Here is a 13,177-nt window from a genome sequence, read left to right on the forward strand (position 1 = left end):
TTTTGTTTTTTTGCCTTGTTTTGTGTTGTGCTTTCGCAAACAAGATGGTGACATAAGAACTATGCCTGCTGCAAACAAGAGCTTAAATATTATCATCATTAATTTTGCCGGAAAAAGACTCAACAACTGATTCGTCAAGCTGGGAAAAATATCGTTTCACCTTGACCGTCTACCTCTGCTATTGGGGTGATGAGTAATAACATTGACAGTCCATAACATAAGTGACGACAAAACTAACTCGGTTTGAAAAAGCCCGGACTGCAATAGAAAATAAAGTTACGTGAAAGATGTGATCTCTTAGGACATTGTGTCAAATGCCACCCCGCACCTCCCTCTCCCCTCCTCCGTCCCTTCCTTTCTTAACTGTATAGAGATTGGTACACCGTACGAAGTTTTTCAATTTTGTTTTTTTTTCGTTGTTTTTTCGGTTGTGCTTTTTTCCAGCCGTGTTCACAGGAAACTCAGATCAGACCAGTCTCGTGAACATCTCATTCACTTAGAAATCACTTCCAAAGCCAGATACGTTCGGTTTTATCCCGTACCATACATTTCCTTGGTCATGTTTGCGGGTTAAATATTTGAGTCTTAAGTAACAGGTCAAAGGATTAGTATGTGTGTAGTCATTCATCAACACAACAATCATAGGATAAAGTATACCCCAGAGTTTACAGTAAGAAAATATACATTAGCCATTAACCTAATAAATCTTATAACAAACCATTCAGTCCCGGTGGCGATCTAGCAGTTTTTTTGTAGCTGGGTGCACCACCAAGGAACAGCCCCGTACTGACGTATCCTCAGACGAAGAAGTCGAATGCTCGAAAAGTTAAGTGCCTACCCACATTTTTAACGCCTTCAACCTAAATTCCTTTACTTTGTCTCATGTTTTACTTCAACGCAAAATAATTCACACAGTTCTATTTTTTCATTCAATTTTTTTTGTACAATACTGGTTATAATGGAAGCCGCAGGTTATCTTAGGCAATCTGTGTGTGCACATCCGGCACTCTTCCCTCAGATCCAGCCCAACTAACCCCCATTTCGTCTGCAGCACAAACATTTTTCACACCGTTATGCAGAATGAATTTAAAATGGCAAATTCACCAGATCGCTACTGAAGGATGTGTACTTTCACTGTCGCTTGTTCCCTTAGCAGAAAGGTTAGCTGCTATCGCTGTGAGTTTTCTTTTCCGGATTACTGTTTTATATACAAACAGAATTTTAAAAAAATACAGTGAAAGAGCCATTCCTGAGGCATGGATATCTACAACATAAAAGCAAAGTACTCATGCCAAAAACCAGTATAGAATAACATCAACTTGTCAAACATTATGAACCAATAGGAGCACACTAAAACTGCCCTATAACAGCTCACTATGCCACATATCTAATAGCTCTGGTGACTATTTAAACGTCGTTACATGATAAAGATAAAGCAGAAAAGCTGTCGAAGGGAAGCGATTTACTGATGATAGCCTGGACTCTTCACACGATAGATTCGCCTTTTTTAGGAGACAAGGACTGAACGGTCGTTTCCATTAGTTTTTTCAAGACACCCGCAGATATTAATAGCTAAATCAACCAAAGAGGTCTTGATACCTCGTGGGTTATCTGATTTATAGAATGAAAGATTTATCGAATCACATATACTTTATTTGAACTGTTAAGAGAGACACGGGATGTAATCTTAATTTAATTAAAAAGAATTTAAAGTTGAAATAAACAACAGTTTTCAACTTTCTGTGATATTTTTTCTCTGATTACACCTTTCTTTTCCCAATTACGATCAAAACTCCACGGCTTCAAAGGGAAAACAACCGTCAAGTTTGATCATCGATACAAAACTCGTGATCGACGCTCATTGATATTCTGAACAAACGCCGCCCCCACTTCTCACCGCCCCCCGTGGCAAGGTAGGCGTTTTTCATTACCACCTAGCTAGCACCTAGCTAGCAGAAGAAAAGGGTCCACAGTCGTTTCCATCTCAGTGGGTAGCCCTTTTATGTTGTGTAGCTTTTCCCTTGCTAAGAAAGCCAAATTCACTCCCTTTTCTTCCTTATTACGGGTTCAAAAGTGTGCTTCTCACCCACGTATTGATAAACATTAACCTGAATTTTTGTTACAACAAATTCTCGACTCCATCGGCAAACCACAAGATCACAATATAGTTTTGACAAAGTTGGCGACTAGGGACTACGTGATTAAGAGGCAACTACGATGGCTTCTTTACTGATTTTTTTTTTTTTTTTTAATTACAAGGTGTCAGTGTGGAAACTTTCAATTAATGTGAAAAGAGAAAGAAAGCATCGTGCCAAAAAGTAGATGTGGTCAAAAATAAAAATTTGGAGAACGTTATAGAGGAACAGTTGCAGGCAGAAGCCAGATTTATAGTCCTGCATCCAGGGTTTGAAGAAACTGGTGAAGGCGACTCCGACCTCTGCACTTGTTTCGTTACAGAACATCGCTGAACAGCGCTTCCCGGTTTTCGTTTCTTTTTTATAAATCCTTTTGTGTTCTGTCCATACTGTAATGTCAATACGGCTAGGAGTAGTACAGTTTTGGATAACTTGAGCTTGAATATATATATATATATATATTTTTTTTTTTTTTATGTTCAGGTCGTAATTTGAGAAACATCACGTGCTTGTTATTTCCGAAGCACGAGGTTGTCGTTAACTCGGTTCCTCTTTTTAACGAAAGCAACTGCGTTTTAAACTGTGGGTGCAAGGCAATACCACGATTTGTGCTTTCATGGTTTCTTCTCTCAGGCTGTCGGCTTGTTTTATTTACGATGAACGAGCGTGAGTAATTTACTGTTCACTCAGCTGACAGTGATACATTTTTGAAACGAGTAACCTTTCGGACAGGATTGATTTAATTATCATGCTTCCGGTTGCAAATGAGAAACAACAAGGCGTTTCATTTAATATCCGTTTACAGCATGTTTCTGTTATTATTGATCACGTCCACCGGAAGTTAACTAAACTAAGGCACTCGATTGTGCTATATATGCTGGTCAATGTTACTTGTCATCATTCCTGGAGAACTCTCAGCTGGAGACGAAACGCATCGAAAGAAATAATCAAAAAGTTACATCGGCCAGAAGTCTTCCTTTGTGCTGCTCATTAGTCTCCGTTAAAACAAAAAAAATTTAAAAAAAGGATAAATCTTGTCCATTTCCGGAACGTGAAAGAAAAGTTTCCTTCACGAAAACAGATGAAGATCTTTCATATCACGCGACAACACTTTGTTCTTTGTCACCCTGACTCCAGAACCGATTGGTCTGAGGTCACAGTGATAAACACCAGACAAAATAAAGTCAAATGCTTTTCGGCTTGGACTAAAATATTTCCTTAATTATAGGGCTCGATGATGGTTTTAGAGGAAATAATTATGGGAATATATATGTTTTTTACAGCTGTTTGGAATGGCGTGCAATAACCTGTGGCTCCGAATACAAACACGCGATCCATCGCGTTTCGATAATTCAACCTTTATTATTTTATTTCTCACTCGTATTTCATAGTCTCTAAATGGTGGCCTATAACAGAATGAAACAAATCTTATTTCTTTTTTCGCTCGTAAATTTCAGCAGCAGCTGGATAGCGAGGGCGAAGTGTTATTTTCAGGTCTTGACATGACGCTTTTCACTGCCTTACACACGTGTGATGTATCACATCACGTTACCTGGATCCGAACGTTTTCAAAATGGCCGTCGATTAACCGTCAAAAAAATTTGTAGAAAATTTGATTTCGCACAATATATCGTTTATTTGCTAATTTAGGATTCTTTCACCTAAGAGAAATGTATTGGGACAAAAAAAGCTAGCTATCACATTAAGGTCTGTAGCCTTCTGACCTAAACCTAGTATTAAATTTAGGCAGTGTAAGGTTACTGCAACATGCTGCGAAAGCTGGTTACGTGAAGGTTCGATCACTCAGCTCTCACGATGTCTCTTAAAGACCGTTCCTTCCCAATGAGCCCCGGCACAGTTCTGAGCGTTTTCTGTTTGCTTCTTTACTCCGCTGAATTCATTCGAAACGAGACCAAGTTCAATGAGTATGAACGAAGGTTGAAAACTGTGGAGGAATTCATGCCTCAAGATAAAATGACACAAGCGAGGACGGATTCTCCTCCCACTGAACAAGGTGATGTCCGACTGCATTTATTTTAATTGATACATGGTTGTCTGTGTTTGTTGCTAGTCATGCTTATTTAAAGTGATTTATGTCAGTTGCAAGTTACTCTGAACTGTCACAGGATTAAGTTTTTGATCAAAAGTACTCGAGAGCTAATGGTCGTCTCCTCTGACTTCTGTTTTAGAATAACAGATTTAACCTAGATTTATTTTCCCTCCATTGAAATATGGAAATTACCGTGTATCTAACGACGTAGAATAAAAGCTAACCATGTGGACGACTCTTGTTTTACATCATGTTCATTCTCTAATAAGTTGGAGACTTACCAAGGACAAAAACGCAAATGTTTTCAATCTCAGCAATACACTCTTATGTTTTAAATAGCGACATTGAAATAGTGGAACCGATGTGTTGCCCACCGTTTTGTGAACAAGAAATGAAAACTTTCTCCCGAGTCTCTTTGTGAACAAGAAAGTAAAGCTCCCTGTCAATACCCTTGTAAACATACAGCTTTAAAATATTCATAACTTCTCGTCAAGCTCGAAATGATTATATTTGTGGAGAAATCAAGTCAAGAGATAAACATGAGCCATTTGACAAGGGGTTAAATTTAAATTTCTTTTACGTCGCTTTTGATAACTGTAAAGGATTTGTGTCCTCGCTCCGGTCAAATAGACCTTTTTACAGTTCCCAGCGCCATATTGGACATGCAACCGCACACACGTGAGAACGAGTCTAGGGTGAGCGCTTTTGGTGAAATTCGTAAGTGGGCAGTAAAATTGTTCGGTTTTTAAGGAAAATGAATGGTCCTAGCCGAAATCTCGATAAAGCTAATTTTTCTTCCAAAAAGAAAGAAAAGCAGTGTGCCGCTTTTGGTTGTTCGAATACATTTTATGGCCAATGGTTTGCCTACGAGCTTTCACTTCTTCAAGTTTATGCACGGAGGCATGTATTTTTGCTAAGTATTTATCATTCTATACTTATCTTATTCTCTGTGAATTATGGATGAGGGTAACTATTGTTGCAAAATTAGTACACATTTTCTATTAGGTACCAGAATTGTTTTAAGTTCAATAGAGTTTTTTTTTTATTCCGGCAGTAACTCAATAAGTTCAGTACTAATCACCTTTTTACTACATGGCTTACCTTAAACACTCCTAGCAGAGAAACTCTTGGAGAGTAATTGCTTTCAATAAAATAGTCAAGACACTGTATCTTCAGAGTTTTCAGTTATTATGGCAGACCCAAAAAACTGACACAAATTTGGTAATAATTGTGACAAAAGCAGTTTTCAGTAGTTGATGTTTTTTATTTTTATGATAGCAGAGTAACCCACTATGGATGCCAGATGGAACTCTCAAAAAATATTTTGTGTGCTTAATGTATCAATCAATTTGATGCTTCAAATTGAAAAAAAGAAAAGTGAGTTTCACCAACTGAAAGAGTTCTCGACATATAGATGAACTATGACACTAAATTTTATCATTAACAAAATTGTCCTCATCATAAAAATTTTGATTGAAGTCTTGCAAAAAATAATTTCTCATACAATTCGATGGTCTGAAAGATTCTCTTTCAAACAAATCCGTGTGGTAACTGTAACAGTATAAAATATATATCTTGATTTGGATATATTTATCAATCTTTTAAGTATCTTCTTTACATCTCAAAATTATATCATCATAACATTGGTTAACACAATGCAATAAGAACTAGTATAGCAAACCTTTGTGTCAGAAGGCCTCTGAGTGCTAAGAATAGGAATATTAATTCACAGAATGTTTATCACTGACAGAAACTTAAATGTGTGTAAAGGACTAGCATTGTTGAGATCAGTAGCTGAGAGGCAGCATTTCTGTTCTCTTCCTTTAACCCTTAAATACCCAAGATCTGATTGTTAATTCTCCCTTATGAGAATTTGATGTAAGATCAAGATAACCTCTGCCTGATAAGTTTCAGTATTATCATTATCTGTTTGCTGGATAGTGTTTGGATATTATAGGGAGAAGTTACATGAATCAGTCTCTTTTGGGAGTTTTTAAATTGTCTAATATTTTGGTCTGATTCTTTCAATGCTGTCTTGCCACCTAATAAATTACCATGAGTCGTGAACTGAAATGGTTTTCAGTGTATCACGAGCATAAGTTGTCCTGGGCCAGATGGGTTTCAAAATATTATGACATCTATTAGTTACAGTCTCCCTCGTGGGTTGATAGAAAGAAGGGTTATAATCAAGTGGTTCTACAGTCTCTATTGTATAGTTTCTCGTAAGATACAATGTACAAATGGCAAACTAACATACCTCTTGGTAAACAAAATTGGAACAACTTTAACTGAAGAATATGGTACAACAACAAGTACCACATCAACAACAGCAGCAATAACAAATCTCCTCTACCTAGAGGACTACAGCCTTTGCCTCGCTTTCTAAGCCATACTGAACAACTTCTGTGGTACTTCCTGTAATGCGTTCCTCTCAAAACGATGTGGCGATATTCTCGTGAAACAACGGGGTAATCGTAAAGCTGAGTGAAATTCATCTCGGGTAAATTACGGAGATCGCTCGACCATCCAAGGGCTGAAATCCTTACCATAGTTGCTTCGTATTTGAAGTCGCTCTGGCTTTGTTCTAAGTCCTGTAAGAAGTTCTCGGTTTTCTCCACTACTCGATGGAAGGACGTGTTACATCAGCAAAGCATAAACATAATAAACGTAAACATAAGTCGGCTCTAATTCCGCCCGTCGATTTTGAACTAGATTTTAAAATCTCCCTGAGATCTTTTGCTTCGAGTTTCTGGATGTCATCTAATGACGAAATTTCCATATTGTTGTGTTAAACAAGCATTTTGAAGGAAGAAATCACATTGAAAAGTGCACCAGAACGTGAAATGTCAGCAGATCAGCGGTTTGAAAGAACCGCTGGGTCAACCCAGCCTCGTTATCGTGTGTGCGCGGTTACTAATCCAATATGGCGCCGGGAACTGTAAAAAGGTCCATTGTCGTTTGCTTCTAGTGTTTGTAGTTGAACGTGGATCTGTATCATGTTATTTGAGATAACAATGAAGGGTCTTATTAAGTTACTCTCCTATTTTATTGACATATTTGATATATTTTCAGTCATACAAACCACCTCTGCCGAGCTTGAAATCAATCGACTGAAGCGTAGTATTTCGCATCCACCACCTTTTAATAATTCAGCTGGGATTAGGAAAATGATAGAGGACATTGTTTATTTCACTTGGAGTATTTGCCACAACAAAGCTGGTTTGAATGTTTGTCCTCGTGGCCGGCCAGGACCTCCGGGGAGAGCAGGACCCAAAGGTGACAAAGGAACGAAAGGCCCCCGAGGAATTATAGGAGCTACTGGTCGGAGCGGAAAACCAGGAAAGATGGGACCATCCGGAGTAAGAGGAGAGAAGGGAATTAAAGGAGACATCGGGCCACCCGGTATCCCAGGTATCCCGGGAATTAAAGGGGAATCAGGAGAGTCTCTTTCGCCTCCAAATGTGACAATTTCCCCGCCAAAACTAATTGTCAACGAAACCAAGACGGCCTCGCTTCTATGCTCTGCTTCTGGAAATCCCGCTGTTCAAATAACTTGGTCAAAAGCCAAGGGATCGTTGCCTAGCGATCGGACCAAAGTGACATCAAATGGCCTGATGCAGATCACTGATGTCGGCTTAGAAGATGCGGGCGAATACAGATGCGAGGCGCGAAGTATACTGGGAAAGAATGAAAAAACTGCAAGTCTTGTTGTTCAATGTAAGTTATATATTTTTCACGTTTTCCTTTTTATTTCGTGTTCACATGAACAAAACGTATCACCGAGGAATACGTTTTACTCTAAGAATAACTTAAATCCATCTAGTTTGTAAAGTGGCCGAAATTGTAACTTTAGTTTAACGGTACTAACGAGTTACGCAATTATTCACAGCTCCACCCCAAGTTTCACTTTCTCCGGGCCCAACCTACATTGAAATAGGAAAGAACATCACTCTACCAAAATGTCACGTGACAAGCCTTCCACCAGCAGTGATCACGTGGTCCAAATTTAATGATGGCTTAGCGCAGTCTAGGACTGTTGTGAAAGATGGACAGCTGACTATATTACATGCGAAAATGGCAGACTTTGGTTCATACGAATGTAAAGCGTCAAACATTTTAGGACATGACTCAGCTTGGACGCACCTAAGTGTCTTTCAGCTGCCGCGTTTTACAAAAACACCACCTGCATGGCTTTATGTTGAAAAGAGGAAAACCATTTCAGTCCCCTGTCAGGCTACTGGTCACTCTCAACCAAAAATCACGTGGTTAAAAGAGAGAGGCAATCTTCCTGTGGGCAGATCACAAGTCAGTCATGATGGAACACTTCAAATCAGTAACACAGAAGTGGAAGACTCAGGCACTTATATCTGTACAGCAACATCTAACAAAGTATATAAGGCGGTCACTGAAATGAAATTGACTATTAATGGTGGTGAGTCTACCCTGTGTGTCCTATATTCGGGTTTTATTTATTGTAATTATTGTTTTCATTGTAGTTATAATAACCTTTATTATTACTATTAATAATAATGTTATTCCTAATGTTATTGTCATTATTATTGTTATTTTTAGCATAACTATTATCATTACAATTGTAGTTATTATAATTATCATTGCTATTTTTATTTTCATTAATTATTATTTTTAAAATCCATCGCAGCTCGATACGAACCCGAAGTCTGGGCAGATCCTTTTAATAAAGCGTTGTAGATACCAAAACAAAACATAGAATATAGGTTTTATGATACCATGCGAATAAGCTTTAATATTTATTCGATTCACTCCCATTTAGAATGTGTTCCAGTTGGGGTGGAGGACAGTGACACAATTCCAGATGCCGCACTTAAAGCAAGCACATTCTATAATGGAAATTATCATCCATACTACGGCCGACTAAATGAAACCAGGGGAAGGGGAGCATGGTGTCCTCGGACTAAATACGATAGAACAGACTATCTTCAAGTTGATATGGGTGCAGTACTTTCCGTTTGTGCCGTGGCTACCCAAGGAGCACCGCTTGTTCGCGAATGGACCACCAAGTACAAATTGCATCTAGCCACAGACGGTGTAACTTGGAAAACTTACAAGGAATCAAATGTTGAAAAGGTTTGGAAATGCCAATGATTGAAGGTTAATTTGATCGGCAGCTATAAATAACAGCTATAGGCCCTTGTGGAGTCCAATTCGGTCTGCGCATTAAACGAGTAATCTACAAAATCGGTCTGCTGCATTCAAGAGTGTGATGTATGCGTTACTGACCAAGCGTGGGGTCAAGATACCTAAGTGTTGGCCGAGTTCTTTTATTTTTTTAATTTTAATTTTTTGCGTTTTTATAGACCGAGATGAAGTCAAGGTCTTTTAAAGGGCAAAAAAATGAACGAGACTAATATTCAACCATCTCGACCTCACGCTTGCTCAATGAAGGATTTATTATATTGCAAAAACACTCCGCTTGAATAAGAATTTTAAAAAAAGCCAACTGTATTTGTACCACAATAAACCCACGAGAGTCGTTTAGTTTTTTCTATGTTTTGCCTATCTTCTGCCGCTTTTTGCGACTCCATCACCGACATTGTCAAAAAATTACGAACTTTGTGAGTCTACTCCACGAAACTTATTTTCTTGCGCGGAATCGGAACGGCTAATCCAGAGCAGGCAAGATGGGCCAATCTTGCCCTCCCAGGTAGACAGACAGAACACAGGTTAGGCTCCATAGTGCCCACAGGCGCTGCCAGCTGCATTGTAACTATCGTTATTTACGAGTGTGATCACCGAACGGCTGGATAAAATTCTTGTGATCAACTTGCCAAAACTATTGCAAAATTTCGACAAAATATCTACTGATAAACTCATCCATAAATAGCAATTTTTTTTGAGAGAGAGAAATGAGAAAATGGACCCAGTAGCGGTCTCAAATAACATGATAAAGATCCAAGTTCAACAACAACAATTTCCTTCGCTGTAAAGCTATCGGAATTATCTTACACGTGTTTTATTGCGGCTAGATTCAAGAGAAAGCTCACAACTCTATCATAGACTTTTCTTTAAGTTTCAGTCTCAGCGTCTGTGCTGGAGGAACGGTGTACTTTAGATCCTATCGCAAAATCCTCTAACTATAAACTTGCATTTTGTGTTGCTTGACTGTACGGCTTTCTCTTTATGAATAATGAATCTTTTCCTCTTCCAGGTGTTCCCAGGAAACTCAGACCAAAACAGCGTCGTAAAACATTCCCTCACTACTAACGTCATGGCCAGATACGTTCGTTTCTATCCCGTCACGTACTACACGTTTCCATGTTTAAGAGTTGAAATATTCACGCGAAAATGATGGCAATTTTACATTAACTTTTCTCATCTAACTCAGTGCACAAATATGACACAATGACAAACTTGCATGAGTAGTTCATGCCCATAGGAAACTTACCAATCTACCAAGCGAATGGCGGGATAATTTGATAAGCAACAACACATACTAAAGCAGAGTACATATTTCCATTTAAACTCTAATCCGTGATCACAGAGTAAGGATCTGATTCACTTAATGCATTGAAAAAACCACACAATGCTTTACTTTTCTATTACAAGGTATTTTCACTGAGCGCAAGCCTTGTATGCAAATCATCGCTAGGAGTTCTGGGTATCAACTGCTTCAGTTTCAGCTTCAAATCATTCAGTGCTTAAGTTAGCTTCGCCAATCCTTCTTTTCACAGTCTAGCAGCACGTTATAACTACACTGGCCGACTACCAGCTAAGAGTGCTCTTAGTTTGGCACACTTAAAAAGAGGGGAAAAAGATATAAAAAGACAAAGGGGTAATGAAATAAGTGAAGAAGCTTCATCATCCTGAGACAAATTACCGCAGCGATTTTAATACAGTTATCTGGCAATGATCCGAAATTAGATAAATCCAAGCGAAATGAGTTTTTTCTGCTAAATCGCGATCAAGTATAACAATATTTGGTATTATCAACTAAGTTGATTGCGTAAATTGGCCACCATCGGGAGTTTCAAAGCCTTCGTCAGAGTGAATGGCTAACCTTTCTTACTCTGCATATTGATAAACTTCCTCAGGCAAAGAACGCTGAGGAAGGCTATCAATATACAGTTGAAGCGTCGCGATCCACATCCGAGGTTACTACATTGTAAGGAAAATGATAAAGCTTCATATAGAAAGTGTATTCACCTCAATAACAAACCGTAATATTTTTTTTATGATATTAAGGGTAATGAGATGGGGGAAGGATCTTTTCTGTCACGAAATATTTTCAAAGTGTGAAGATTTGTCCTCTGATTCCATGTCACAGTTATACTAGAATGCCGACAAAGGATGCAAATAGAGGTGTAATTTCGTCACTCTACGTATTCGTTGTCTTAAGGCAATAAGAGTTTAAGCCTACTCTTGAAAACTCGATACATGCCCTGTATTTTGCACAACTATTGAATGAAATATCGTAACTAAACAAAGATTACAGAAATTGTCAAGGTCTATGTTTAGCTTGTCGCAAAACCTTTCCAGAAATTATTTCGTTATCGAGCAAATGTTAAAAATTGCAAGAGCTAAGTGAAAAGAAAATAATTAAAACATTCTTAACATCTGACGCAAAAAAAGGAGAATTTCGATGAATAAAATGGAAAGAAGGAAGTGTTGTTTTTGATTCGGATGTCTCATTTCTAATAATACTTGAGTAGTATAAGATACCCTATCACATCAGTACCTATAACAGGCGAAGCACTTTATCAAAATCTTAAAATAGTCTATTGAGTCTGGTACACAAGACAGAGAGAAAAAAGAAAGGAAGAGAAAAAAAATTGAGTGAAAACATATACATAAAAAATTCAATTCCCAGCGGAATATGCAGTATATAAAATCACTTCCTGAATATGGTGACAGTGGGTCGGCTGAGGCAATGTAACTGATGATGGAAATAATTATCGTCTAAACTAGCATAAACTTACATTAATCCACTACTATCCACTATCAATTCATGGAAAATACATAAGATATGAATTGAGATTCATTTAAAAATCCGTGCAAAACGAGTTTCCTTATAAAATGGAACGTCAAGTATGATCGGGTCAATTCGTAATTCGTAATAAGTTCCAACGTTGTTTAGAGTTTGTTTAAGAAATGTAAAATACAACGCACATAACCGGATTCGTGTTAGAAACAACTAGGAGAGATGCCATACTATACAAACCATGCTAGTGTCTGCATCGAGTTTTGTGGACGCAAAAATACAAGCAGACAAAATCACAACGTCGTTTGAGCTCTTCTAGAGATGTAACTGTGAAGAGGTCAATCAAGAGAAACTTAGCGATTATTATCAAACAAAGACATGGAGGGATTCAGATATATACAATTTTACTTCGTATTCCAAGGAAGGGAATCAGAAATCTTTAGAGATATACTTTCAGAGGGCAAACTGATGGGTAGAGATACAGCCATCCGATCAAACATGACACGTAATTTTTTGAAGAAGAAATCTCTTATTACTGTACATTATTCCAATTTAACAAGTTCTGAATTTAAAAAAAGAAGTTTCCTAACAATTATGAACAGACAGTGCGCGGCAAATTACTTTTAGCTTTAATTTATGGAGTTGAGGATGTTTAAGGGTGTGTAAGATGAGACGCAGTGAAAAGGCCCGTTGATCGTTTCACTTATTGTTTCCTCGATTTTAAAACAACCGCGAGCAAAAACAAATTGTGAACGTGTCTGTCTATTTGCCTCTCATTGAAATATTTCTTCCTGGTTTCTATCGTTAAGTTTCCCTGTTTGTCGCTCGTACTGAAAGCCATCTCAGAGCTATTGGAACACTTTGAAAAACAAAAAGAGTTTTGTTTTACCACCTTTGATCATCTAGCTCTTTTCAGATCCTTCTCATCTCCGTCAAAGTATTTTTTTTAATTTTTCCTAGCCACCAGATAGGATTGCGTGACGAAACCTTTGAGCTGAAAGTGCTATCAAATTTAAAAGAGTTAAGTTTCAGGAA

The 13,177-nt window shown here is 38.0% G+C and overlaps 1 protein-coding gene across 1 annotated transcript; it reads left to right on the plus strand.

The window, feature by feature from the left end:
• Positions 1-3,928: 3,928 nt before the first annotated feature.
• On the plus strand, positions 3,929-11,787 carry LOC136283344 (uncharacterized). The gene is made up of 5 exons (XM_066171978.1): positions 3,929-4,149; positions 7,258-7,902; positions 8,075-8,617; positions 8,978-9,291; positions 10,373-11,787. Exons 1-5 carry the CDS (start codon positions 3,951-3,953, stop codon positions 10,511-10,513), a joined length of 1,842 nt encoding a protein of 613 aa, XP_066028075.1. The 5' UTR covers positions 3,929-3,950; the 3' UTR covers positions 10,514-11,787.
• Positions 11,788-13,177: the final 1,390 nt, after the last annotated feature.

This window comes from Pocillopora verrucosa, chromosome 9 (genome assembly GCF_036669915.1).
Source record: "Pocillopora verrucosa isolate sample1 chromosome 9, ASM3666991v2, whole genome shotgun sequence".
Classification (NCBI taxonomy): domain Eukaryota; kingdom Metazoa; phylum Cnidaria; class Anthozoa; order Scleractinia; family Pocilloporidae; genus Pocillopora; species Pocillopora verrucosa.